At 43.6% G+C, this 12,656-nt stretch overlaps 2 protein-coding genes across 5 annotated transcripts in view; both read left to right on the forward strand.

Moving 5' to 3' along the window:
• LOC106586235 (mitogen-activated protein kinase kinase kinase 20) overlaps positions 1-5,078 on the forward strand; it is a 47,979-nt gene extending 42,901 nt beyond the window's left edge. Inside the window, exons 14-21 of one of the 4 annotated variants that reach the window (XR_006762012.1) lie at positions 1-140; positions 246-308; positions 399-497; positions 2,537-2,653; positions 2,933-3,007; positions 3,265-3,418; positions 3,544-4,820; positions 4,999-5,078. Coding sequence is in view for 2 of the 4 variants with exons in the window: in XM_045707772.1 (XP_045563728.1) it covers positions 1-140; positions 246-308; positions 399-497; positions 2,537-2,653; positions 2,933-3,007; positions 3,265-3,418; positions 3,544-4,190; positions 4,999-5,061 (1,358 nt within the window). In the remaining 2 variants the exon portion in view is untranslated. The remainder of the gene's footprint in view (positions 141-245; positions 309-398; positions 498-2,536; positions 2,654-2,932; positions 3,008-3,264; positions 3,419-3,543; positions 4,821-4,998) is intronic. The other 3 variants (XR_006762013.1, XM_045707774.1, XM_045707772.1) reach the window with 3 other exon arrangements.
• Positions 4,844-8,588, forward strand: LOC106586236 (cell division cycle-associated protein 7). Its single transcript, XM_014173288.2, has 10 exons — positions 4,844-5,149; positions 5,872-6,006; positions 6,120-6,239; positions 6,349-6,561; positions 6,654-6,728; positions 6,896-7,084; positions 7,247-7,381; positions 7,478-7,627; positions 7,727-7,863; positions 7,958-8,588. The coding sequence occupies exons 1-10, from the start codon at positions 5,129-5,131 to the stop codon at positions 7,986-7,988; spliced, it is 1,206 nt and encodes a 401-aa protein (XP_014028763.2). The 5' UTR covers positions 4,844-5,128; the 3' UTR covers positions 7,989-8,588.
• Positions 8,589-12,656: the final 4,068 nt, after the last annotated feature.

Consider the following 12,656-nt stretch of genomic DNA (forward strand, 5'->3'; position numbering starts at 1 on the left):
AAGAGGGGGCATATGGCATGCAGCTGTATGGTGACCTGTTTAAGGAAAACCACATCACTGGCAAGAGGCTGCTGCTGCTCACGGAAACAGACATGCGAGACCTGGGGGTCAGGTCCAAAGGTCACATCATGCACCTCAAGGTACCATATTACTTTTGAAACTAGCATGAAATAGCCAGCCATTTCACAATGTGTCCATATGGTATAATTATTAAAATTATATGTATAACATGCTTTCTCCAACAGAGTGAAATTGAGAAGCTAACCAATGACTACATTGGGCTCTTCCACTTCCCTCCACTAATGAAGGTACTGTATGTCCTTTATCTTTAATGTTATGAAATGGTTGGCATTGTTTACTGTTACAATATGTTCAGTCTGGAAATCTCTGTTCCACAGGATGAGTGGGTAGAGGAGGAGGAGGAGGAGGAGAGGAGGAAGATCGTTAATCTGGAGCTGGTGTTTGGGCACCACTGGAAAGCTGGAACAGGTCACTCAGTAGGTTTTCAATGGACACTGAAAATATTCTATGACAAATAACCAAGATGTCTTGGTACTTTTTTTGTTGATATTTTGTCCCTGCATTTTCAAATGTATCTGTAAAATAATTTAGTCTCAGTTTGGTTCAAATGCATATAGTAATAGCTAACTTGTTGTCAGATAAGATTGAAACTGGTATATCAAGATGGAAATGCTCATCTTCAAGATGCTGTTTCTCTAGGTAAAGATGCCCATATGTTCCCCATCAAACTCAAGCAAACACTGACCACTGTTTCACTGAGCTTGCTTTGCCTTCAAGACATATCCTTACAAGAGAAACAGATGAATAAATATTTCATATAAAGCCATGCATCCCATCCACCCCCACTTGCTCAACGTCCTTTGTTAGGGTCTCAAACGCTGGAGAGAGGCTGCTTCTCCACTTGCTTTTTGAATTTCATAAAAAAATAGCCCATTTAGCCAGAAGTCATTTTCTTTTTAAAAGGCAAATGTTATTTAATCTTTCAGCTGTTCATTGTCCCATCATAAATAGTCCCCTTTCAGTGAGTTCGGCGGGGCTGAAACGAGCCTGCTAATTGCCTCCCATTTCTTCTGACATGTGGTGCTTTAGTGGGTAGAAAACACAGCAGGGAGAAGGAAACAGGAGGCTGAGAAAATGAGAGCTAATTATTTTCCCCTGCCTGGTGTCAGGTTCTGTGTCAGCCTTGTTTTTACAAACTGGAAGGTTTTTTTGCACTAAATAAAACAAACCCGCACTGCTTTTTTCCCCGCCTCTCTTTGCTGGCGGTGTCATGGTAGCAGCTGCACTTCTCAAAGACAAAATGAGGGCCTGCGATTGTGCGGCCACCATCTGACAACCACTGAGGGTCCCCTACTAATGAGGATATCACCGCGCAGCCAAGAGAAAGGTGCTGAATTATGTATGAGTTGTCATTAGAGCAGACGCACTCCGGTCTTGGGCATCATTATCAGACATTGTTTCTGCTGGAGTGATTAGACCAACGTGGACCTGGGGGCCCTGGTGCGACTGGCCAGGGCCGACATAGGGCCGCTGCCTGGTGTGTCTCGGAGCCAGAGCCTTCCTCACACTTGCTCCCCCTTTGAGCCCCGGCCAGTCCCTGGGGACGGTGCAGGAGTGGGCTGAGGCTCCTCAGACGAGTGTGTTAGTGGCACTTCTTTGATGTCTTCTTCTGTGATCCTCCACACAATAGATTGGTCCACACCGTGAACCCTGTGTGGTTAAGCAGTGACCTGTGGCTTCGTGGCTGGCTTTTGGGGATGGCAAAATCATTACTGCTTTGTCAGCATGCAATATTCAGAAGGAGTATGGCGTTGGGGTTTGCTCAGATTTGTATTTCCTAGTGAGGATTTGATCCCTATGTCCATTGAGCAGAAAATATTGAAATACTGAGTTTATTTTCAGCTAACTGGAATAACATTAGCATTACACTCTATATTTTTTCACAAAAAATAGCACCATGTATCAAGATTCTGCAAACCATATCCACTGCAGGAAATAGTACTAGGTATTCACCATAGCAACTTATGTTTACCCCTGAAGCAAAATAAATGTCTTTGCAAGCATAGGTTGTTAATATTCTCATTATTATTATTCATGTTTGACCACTTGATATGTCATCCTTCATGCTATGATAATTCAAGAGACATGCTATCCTCTGTGATTCTGAGAGCACATCAAAAAAAGTGTGTGGGAAAGCACTCAATCTTCAAACATTTGTCTTAATTGAACGCAACTCACACTGTATACTAGGTGAAAGCAGAATTCAAATCTAAAAGTACAACATAACTTGTGCTGCTGTCAAATTTGATCAGAATTTCATATACATTCACATTACAGAAATGTTCAATTCTAAGGAACTACCTCTAGGCTGTGCTGTTGGTTTAGGAAAAAATGAAGTTAGGTTCTCAACTGACAGCAGTTGTATTTTATGTTTTTTTTTGCGGAAAGCAACATAGTTTGGAGCCAGCCAGGGATAAATAAATATACTGTAAGACCTACAATCTCTCTCTTTTAGGACTGCAAATGGAAAATGTACATGGAACTTGACGGAGATGAAGTTGCAATAACGTACATCAAGGATGTGACCTTTGATGCCAACAGACAAGATGTGGATGTCCTGAAGATGACCAAGGTGTGATCATAAGCATTACGCCATGCCATGTGCTGAAAGGGCATCCGGACTTAAAATCAACAGTCACTTGTCCTTTACATTTCTTTGTTGATGGGTTTTTATGACCATTGAAGGAGCGTACCCTTTTGCTAAATGTTATGACATTTAAAATCCCTCATTGTATTTCCAGATAAATGTAATTATTCCTTGAATTGATGTCATTGCAGTGTTGAAGATGCACAGTGCTAGCTAACTTATGCATGATGATTAATTACCATTTATCAAACTATTTCCTTGCAGCCCCCATTTGTGATGGACAAATGGGTAGTTGGACTACGGGACAATCAGGTTGTTGACTGCATTGTTAATTATGAGGTTAGTCATTCAAAACATATCCTATAGGGAGACAGTCCTACAATGACCTAACCATTGCACTACATAGGCCTACACTACACCACCTTTAGGCTAGTCATTACCAATAATACAATTCTACAGTAAAATGTAGGTTCACAGTGTACTGTATGGTACGTCTTAAAAAATGAAATGCATTGTGAATTTAATTTGACGTGTAAATGTGATCTGATGTTTAAAATCGCCTACAGTGATTGTTGTGTCCCTACACTTGCCACTAGAATGATGTGAGATCACCAAGGTCTACGAGATATAGCCATGCAGTGATGTGGAACCCCATCGGTGGACGAGATGAGATCAAGACTGTGGAGCTGCTGATAGAAACAACCCAGTTGAACATAGAAGGGAACCCCAGAAGCAGATCAGATTCAAAAGGTCAACTTTCCTTTCTATGGTGCTTTGGATGCAGATTTCATTGCATCCAAAGCGTGGCCCATTTTTAAAGCTGCCTTAAATACAGAATGAACAAATGTTCCAGTGGATGTTCTTTCTTGTTCCAGATGTGGATCCCAGATGGATGTACAACCTGAGACAGAGGCAGCTGAAGAACCAGTCAGCAGCAGAGCAGCATGGTGCCCGGACCCCCACCGGTGGCTCAGAGACCTGCACCCTGTCTCAGTTCCTGTCTGCGTATGGAGACCAAGCCTCTTCCTACGCTGCAGCAGTGCGGAGGTCTCCCAACCGCAGCTCCCTCTCTCCCTGGTGCTCCCGCAGCTCATCCCCCACCACCGGCCTGTCCACCATGCTCTCCCCCCTCTACCTGGGGTCAAAGGGCAGCAGCCCCTCCAGCACCACCTCAGAGAGCGCATTGGAGCGTGAACGCCCGCTCAGTGCTGGGGCAGTGCAAGGTTACCGCAGGCACAGCAGCTACTTTAAAAACTCATTGACAGGGGGCCACAACAGAGGTGCATGGTCCAATACAAGGGGCAACTTCACACAGAATAAGTCTAGCAGAACCTCACAGCAAACAGGGAGGCCTCGGTCCCATAGTTACAGTGTAGTAGCTCAGAACCGCCCCAGGGTGATACCGGGAATATCACCAGCGGTGGAAAACCCCAGTACAGAGCAAGAGGGGGCTAAAGTCAGTGAGGGGGGATGGATCAAAGTGGAGCGCCAGAAAAGGTTACCGCGACAGGACAATAAACAGGTCAGAGGAAGACCGAGGAGAGGGAGTAGAGGTGGCTGTAGTGGTCGAAGCTGAGGATCATTCGCTGTTTGAAACTGTTTACATGTCTGAATAGACTGGACAGCAGGTTTACTTTGAACATTATCCTTCGCACTACTTCAAAAATATACATTTTTAAACGTTCTCTCTTGAGGGATCTTTTTAGGAGGCATTTGAGCTAGGGAGAATTGTGATTTAGGGAATGCACACAATTCAGTCTTAGGGCTGAATTCTGAATTGTACTGTGTGCACTCAAATATCTTTTCTGTTTAACATGTAAGGCTACATATCATTTGTAGTTGTATATGTGAACTGTTTTATATAAGGCTATTGTAAATTGTATTGACTACATTGTTGTAATATTTCTATTTATGAGCGATAATTGTGCCTTTTATTACAATATAGAAAAGTTAATGTACGTATTGATGCTTAAAAATAGATGTTTTATATAGGTTTTAACTATATGTAGAGTAAAAAAAAAAAGAAAGATAAACATACATGAAGACAATACGATTCTCTCATTATCCAAGGACGCGGGAGTTTTTCTATAAACCCGCCCCTTTATGCACAGTTCTACGCTATGATTTCGCGCCAGGTCGTAGTACTTGAAAGGTAACAAGTTGGTGGATCAGTATATGACAGAATATTTTCAAATATTTGTAAAACAAAATATGTTTCTCACAGCAGTATTTAAAAAAAGATATGTTTTCTAATTTGTTGTGTCGCAGATTTGTGTGTTCCATTTTCATTTTAGCTCGTATTTAAAAAAAAAAGTTTATATACCTTTTAGGACACTTTCCTGGCGCGGGAAGTTTCTCAGTCCCATCTGCAAGTCTTTCTCTGCATTCATTAAAGGACTGCAGAAACGTCTACACGAGTTTTGGTTGACTTTCTTTGCAGAAAACTTTCAAGAAAACAAAATGACTCCATCTCGCTCTAAGGTAAGGAATGTATAATTACATATTTATTTGAATAACTATATCAAAAAGTTACAGGGTACTTCTAGATAGCTGCAGAGAATGATAGCTACCTACAAATCTGCTGTGGTAAACTTGTGGCTAGCTAACGTCAACTCTTCTATTTTCTTGCTCACATTTTAGTCAAGCTGTTGCATATTTCCCGCAAAAGTTGCTGCAGACTGCCTATGCAACCGTTGCTTTGCCTTTGCTTCAAATCAAGTATCCTGCTTAGCTAACTAGCTACCATGTGTGAATCTAGACAGTTAAAAAAAAAAAAATTAAGTAACGTTAACTAGGTATGTTTTTAATCAGCCATTTCAGTGGTTACTAACTAGTTACACCACCGTTTTTGGCTACTCAGATTCATATTTTATCCTGACAAGTTTTGTCTTTTCAAATGTTGGTTGTATCCTAAATCAAAGTTAGTGAATCTTACTTGGCTACTGTAGCTAGCTTCAATGACCTTGTAAGATCCATTTGTGTTAGCCGTGATATAGCTGCACATTAGCTAACTTACCTTGTGGTGTCCAGAATGAATCTTGCAGTCACACCCCTACCGCCATAGGTATTGCTGCTTCTCTCCCTGTCTAGGAGGGCAGCAGTGTGCAGGCAGTTTCTAAAACCAATAGTACTCACTGTGTTTGTCTATGGTCTGAACTTCTATCCATTCAGTTTTTCCTAACTTTTTCCGCTTGTCTCTCCAGCTCCAGCAGGCTCCCCAGCCTCCTTCCATCAGGATGAGTTTGCGGAGCTTCCGCAACGTGCCCATGGAGACATCCTCTTCCTCCTCAGATGACAGCTGTGATAGTTTTGGCTCGGATGGTGGCTTTGCCAACACGGTTAGCCGAATTGTTACGTTTCCATCCAGCTAGAATTCATGTTTTACCATATTCACTCATTTTAATGAGTTTGTTGTTAATGCAACTGAAGGTTGTGGTTTCACTTTGTGCAGAAAAGTAGCTTCAGAGAAGCTAAGAAGGTGGCGGAGAGAGCCAAGGTGTTTGAGGCTAGCTCGGAGGAAGAGTCTCTCACTGGGTTCGAGAATGCTTTCAGCAGTGAAATGAGTGCCATGGTGATTATTTGTCATTTTTTTGGTCTTGATATTACCAGCTTAATTTTATTACACAATGGTGGCTACTATAAACCATAACCTTTCAGAATGTTGCTCATGTGTGTTTCAGAGAGTGGACTCTGACTCGGAGGAGTCAGTGGGGCCTCGGAGGAAGGGCCGTCGGTCCCGGACTCTGAAGGTGGCCATGAAGTTCCCCACCAGGAGGGCCACCCAGAAGACTACTGCAGCAGAGCCCTCTAAACAGCCCAAAAAAGAGTCTGACTCCAAGGAGGGAGGCTTCATGGACAAGAGGGCGATTAACATTAAGGAGAACAAAGCAATGGTAGGACGGGCTCATTCACAGGAGTCATTCTGGCAGTTGCCTGCTGAGTGACATTTGAGTGCTCATTTTTCTTTTTCAATTATTTTGTTTAGCTTGCAAAGCTGATGGCAGAACTCAACAAAATACCTGTCTTCCCCAGAAGAACATCCCTGCCTATGACGAATACGGTAAGTGGGACAAGATGGAGGATGAGGCTGTACTATAAAACGCATATCAGAAAACCGAAGATTTGACTATTGATGTCTAGCTGCCATGTTTTTTGTTGTTTTTTTTTACTGTATTTTTTTATATTTTTTATTGTATTTGATTGGGTATGTTTCAATTTCCTCTCTAGCCTCGCCGTGCCCCCCGCCAGTCTCTGGGAGCCTTAGGAACCCGTATAAGGAACCCTGAACGCACCTCTCGGCCCCATACTCGTTCCCGCACCCTGGTGGACGGCCCCCCCAGCCCCTCTCTAGAGGAAGAGGAGGACAAGTTCAACCTGGTGCGCAGGAGCCCCTACTATGAGGAGGTGGATCAGGCGGTGAGTGGCACACCCATACCCTTGTTGACACTCATCGTCACCTGTTTGGTTGGTGAGATGAGTGTCATATTTTGATGTTTCCTGATCTGGCTGTTCAACAATAGTGAATCTGAACTCCAGGAATTGTAAGTTTGGTTGATATATTTGTGAATGTGTTTATAGAAGGCGCCCCGTCGGCGCAACTACAGCGGGGTGCTAGCTATTCCTCATGTGGTGCGGCCTGTGGAGGACATCTCCCAGATGGAGCTGGACCTTATCGCCAACAACGTGCGGGAGAAGGTGTACAACAGCTTCACTGTAAGTTCCCATTCTCCTACAGTGGTTCTCAAACGCAAGGTTTCACATTCGTACTGCCGTGTTCAGCAAATTCACCCCTCTGATTTCTTGACCTAGGGATCCACTTGCCACCAGTGCCGCCAGAAGACGATCGACACCAAGACCAACTGCCGTAACCCGGAGTGTGTGGGGGTGAGGGGTCAGTTCTGTGGCCCATGTCTCCGTAACCGCTACGGAGAGGAGGTCCGAGATGCCCTGCTGGATCCTGTAAGTACTGCACCGTTCTACTCCCAAGCCATCATGAAACGGTGACTCATTCTTTGACTGTTGTGCAGCCTTGGTTGAACTCGCCTTGGTATGTTGCAGGAGTGGGAGTGTCCGACATGCAGAGGGATCTGTAACTGCAGCTTCTGTAGAGCCAGAGAGGGTCGCTGTGCCACTGGAGTCCTGGTCTACCTGGCTAAATACCACGGCTATGACAACGTCCATGCCTACTTAAAAAGGTAAATGCTCTTTCTACTGAAGCACTTCAATCGTATTAGTACTGTGATTGCTACTGTGCTGGGAACTCAAACATGGCTCTTTCTCTCTCTGCAGCCTTAAAAAGGAAATGGACGAGAGCCAGTAAACCACGGAGGCCGTCACCTGATTCTGGACCTGACTGACAGCGTTATGTTAAATATCTCTATATTCCGTAATGCAAAACAGTGAATTCTTCTATTGCTCCTGATTCTGTGTTATTTTTTTTCTTACATTGTTTTAAATGTATAAAGTTTTAACATCAATTACATGACGTAATTTGATATGAGTCTTCCTCACTGTTTATACTGTTATGATGAATTTCTTCAATGGTTATAGTTACGTTTGCTTTTAACCTGCAAGTTCTGAATAAACCAAATATATCAAATGTGTAAAGGTTAGTTGGTTTTAACTTCATTAAGGCTTATCTGCTGTTTTAGTCTCAGCTGTTGGAAAGTTTTTTTTAAAATGGTCACGGTTACTCTTGACTATTTAGTAGTCCGTCGTTGTCCCACCATGCCCCTGGGGTGGAGAGGGCACAGTGAGCTGTTGACTCCCCCCGGGGCTGAGAGGGACTGTGTGATATCCTGCAGTGCCTGGTTATATCCTTCATTAGATAACTGTCACTAATGGTGTGGAAACAATTAGCACTGTCTAATGGGAATCTCATACCTGTAAATCAATTCTATTAAAGCACTTTCTCGCTCTGCTCTTTCTCTCTTATTTTCCAGCTATGTTTTACAGTGCAAATAGTAATGTTCTCAGGTGTCACTCAAGTAGCAAGGAAGTTGGTGCCTGTATTTTCTGTTCAGTATTGTGGCACCACGCAGGAAATGTGAGGTGAATCTTTGGTGGTTCATTGCTATTAATCCTTTGATAATGTACTACATTTGACCTGCACCATTTCCAGTGAGCATGCTCTCATTAACACTGACACTTACCTTTTGAAATTACAGTCAACACTTGAGTGTGTTTGGCGGAAGACTTATTACAGGAGTAGCTACTTTAATTCACAGTGCACTGCTTTGTTCTCTTTTTGGAAAACAGTTGGAAACTTGTCCTGCTGGGTTTACAAAAGGATACATATTTGGTCGCAAGTTTTGTAGTAGTTCGTTGCCTTCTGTCATATTACTAGTCATATGCAGTAGAAAATGGCTTGCATTGACATTGGAAAAATCTTGGAGACTTTAAAATAAACTGATCAAGGTACGCCACAGATTTGGTCTGAATAGCATCCTCAGTTTCTAAAAGTAGACATCTGGAGATGTGCAAAGAAAGAAGCAAGTTCTACTGCTTTAAACAGCTGTTCTCCACAAATCCATACAGTGATGCTGTGTTTAGGTCGTCATCTCTGTTCCCTACATCATTTACATCACACTTCAATATTTTTTGGATCATCTTTTTCTCCCCCAGAAACAAATCTTTAAAAATCTATTATTAGCATAATAAAGATGCACTTGAAAATACTGGTATTAAATACCAATGATCATCCACTTTGAGGTGATGAATATTTAGGGAAATAATTGTTTACGACGTGCAAGCATTGAGCTGATCTGGTAATCAGGCTATGAAATACAATATTTATTCATTAGAGCGGATTTAATGAGGCCTTGCGGCGCTAATTATGAAAACCAGTGTAGCAGTAAATGAGTAGCGCACGGTGGCGGGCTGTCGGGTACCTGTAAGGAGGGAATGGGGGTTGAAGTGCCCTGAGTGCCATGCCACATTGAGCAACACAGAGCCACAGCCCTTCCTTGGTCCTGTCTGTCCAGCCCCCAGCACTACATCACTTTATCTGAAGACCGCACACAGATGGGCCCTCAGCCCCCACAATGCCCTCTTCTGCCAGGGCTGGAGGAATTAGAGTAGTAATGATGACAATCATGTTACATGAATAATGATAGTGATATTGTGCTGGTTGAACTGCAAAGCTATTATCATGCAGGTTTTCAGATTACATAGGATTTTTCATGCAGGTTTTTTTTCTTCTCCAGTTTAATTGATTGATATTTTCATTATGGCTGCAGGGTTGCAAAATTGCTTTTACTTTCCTAGTGTCCTGCAGGTGTCTAGTGATTGTTGTGAAGCCAGAGGAATAACAGCTGAATAAATGGAACACACAATTCATGATCACAATGGGATCTGTAGGTCAAAATCAACAAATTAATTACAATGTAGAATCCATCTGTCAGACCTCCGCAATAAACACCCTTTTCAGCTCACTGCCATGGAACGACATAACTGGATTGTCATGTCGTTCCATGTTAGGAGCTACTGTAAGGCCCGGATCACACAAGCACAAAAAGAACGCCAGGAGAGGCCATTCAGGGGGACTAAGATGTCTTCAGTACTCTCTTCTCTGTGATTTCTTGTGCAGGTGGACAGAAGTTTCTAGATAATATTCCTTTCCCCCAGACCTCTGTGTCCTGTAGACTGGCGAGAGAGTGTGCTGCTGTTGAGGAACAGCAGCGAGTGACTCTTGGTGGCAGGAGACTTATGACATGTATCTTACCACCGACTTCAGACTGGAGCAAATGGAAACAGCAGTTTGGTCCAGGTGTCAGGGACATTATCCAAGAAAAAAGGCTGCCTGCAGTTGCTCCATCTCTGAAGAAATTGCCAACTCACCCTAACAAAGGAAGGCATAAGTGCACTCGCTGCCGCCTTCAAAGAACGCGTGACAAAATTACGTTATAAATACAGAATTCTTCACAGAGGGGGGAAAAACACATCATGCAACTGAACTTGTCAATTCTGTTATTTTTGCATGCTTCCTTAAAGCTAACTTGTTGGGGAGCATTTAAAGCATATGTTCAGTATCATAAATAGTCGAATTGTCTGATTATTTGGATATTTCAGGTATAAGTGATACATCTGAAAGGGAATTTCTGAGGAGTAACAAGGCTATTAATCTCCCATAGCTAGGTTATGATTCAATGCACTACCTCTACTAAACTCAGCAAAAAATGAAACGTCCTCTCACTGTCAACTGCGTTTATTTTCAGCAAACTTAACGTGTAAATATTTGTATGAACATAAGATTCAACAACTGAGACATAAAATGAACAAGTTCCACAGACATGTGACTAACAGAAATGGAATAATGTGTAATAATGTGTCCCTGAACAAAGGGGGGGTCAAAATAAAATGTGACGGTATCTGGTGTGGCCACCAGCTGCATTAAGTAGTGCAGTGCATCACCTCCTCATGGACTGCACCAAATTTTGACAGTTCTTGCTGTGAGATGTTACCCCACTCTTCCACCAAGGCACCTGCAAGTTCCCTGACATTTTTGGGGGGAATGGCCCTAGCCCTCACCCTCCGATCCAACAGGTCCCAGACGTGGTCAATGGGCTTGAGATCTGGGCTCTTCCCTGGCCATGGCAGAACACTGACATTCCTGTCTTGCAGGAAATCACACACAGAACGAGTAGTATGGCTGGTGGCATTGTCATGCTGGAGGGTCATGTCAGGATGAGCCTGCAGGAAGGGTACCACATGAGGGAGGAGGATGTCTTCCCTGTAACGCACAGCGTTGAGATTGCCTGCAATGACAACAAGCTCAGTCAGATGATGCTGTGACACACCGCCCCAGACCATGACGGACCCTCCACCTCAAAATCGATCCTGCTCCAGAGTACAGGCCTCGGTGTAACGCTCATTCCTTCGACGATAAACGCGAATCTGACCATCACCCCTGGTGAGACAAAACCACGACTCGTCAGTGAAGAGCACTTTTTGCCAGTCCTGTTGAGTCCAGCGACGATGAGTTTGTGCCCGTAGGCAACGTTGTTGCCGGTGATGTCTGGTGAGGACCTGCCATACAACAGGCCTACAAGCCCTCAGTCCAGCCTCTCTCAGCCTATTGCGGACAGTCTGAGCACTGATGGAGGGATTGTGCGTTCCTGGTGTAACTTGAACAGTTGTTGTTGCCATCCTGTATCTGTCCCACAGGTGTGATGTTCGGATGTACCGATCCTGTGCAGGTGTTGTTGCACGTGGTCTGCCACTGCGAGGACGATCAGCTGTCCGTCCGGTCTCCCTGTAGCACTGCCTCCCTGTAGCGCTATCTTAGGCGTTTCACAGTACGGACATTGCAATTGGCCACATCTGCAGTCCTCATGCCTTCTTGCAGCATGCCTAAGGCACGTTCACGCAGATGAGCAGGGACCCTGGGCATCTTTCTTTTGGTGTTTTTCAGAGTCAGTAGAAAGGCCTCTTTAGTGTCCTAAGTGTTCATAACTGTGACCTTAATTGCCTACCGTCTGTAAGCTGTTAGTGTCTTAATGACCATTCCACAGGTGCATGTTCATTAATTGTTTATGGTTCATTGAACAAGCATGGTAAACAGTGTTTATACCCTTTACAATGGGGTTTAAACACTGTTATTATTATCTTTGAAAGACAGGGTCCTGAAAAAGGGACGTTTCTTTTTTTGCTGAGTTTATAAGTGATACATCTGAAAGGGAATTTCTGAGGAGTAGCAAGGTTATTAATCTCCCATAGCTAGGCTATGACTCAATGCACTACCTCTACTACATTCACCTTTGACCCTCTCCTCACCACAGCAACCCTAACTGCTCTGTGATCACACATGCACCACCGTAGTCAAACACAAATGATCATTGGTGGTCAGTGCTGCATGCTCCACACTATTAACCATACATACATACCTGATTTTGAGCAGTTTGGACAGACATAGCATGGCTTCTCACACCATCACCAGATTTTGAATGCTTGTTTTCTATCTTATCACCTCATCTGACGGAAGATACCC

The sequence above is a fragment of the Salmo salar genome, chromosome ssa25 (assembly GCF_905237065.1).
Source record: "Salmo salar chromosome ssa25, Ssal_v3.1, whole genome shotgun sequence".
In the NCBI taxonomy this organism is placed as follows: Eukaryota; Metazoa; Chordata; class Actinopteri; order Salmoniformes; family Salmonidae; genus Salmo; species Salmo salar.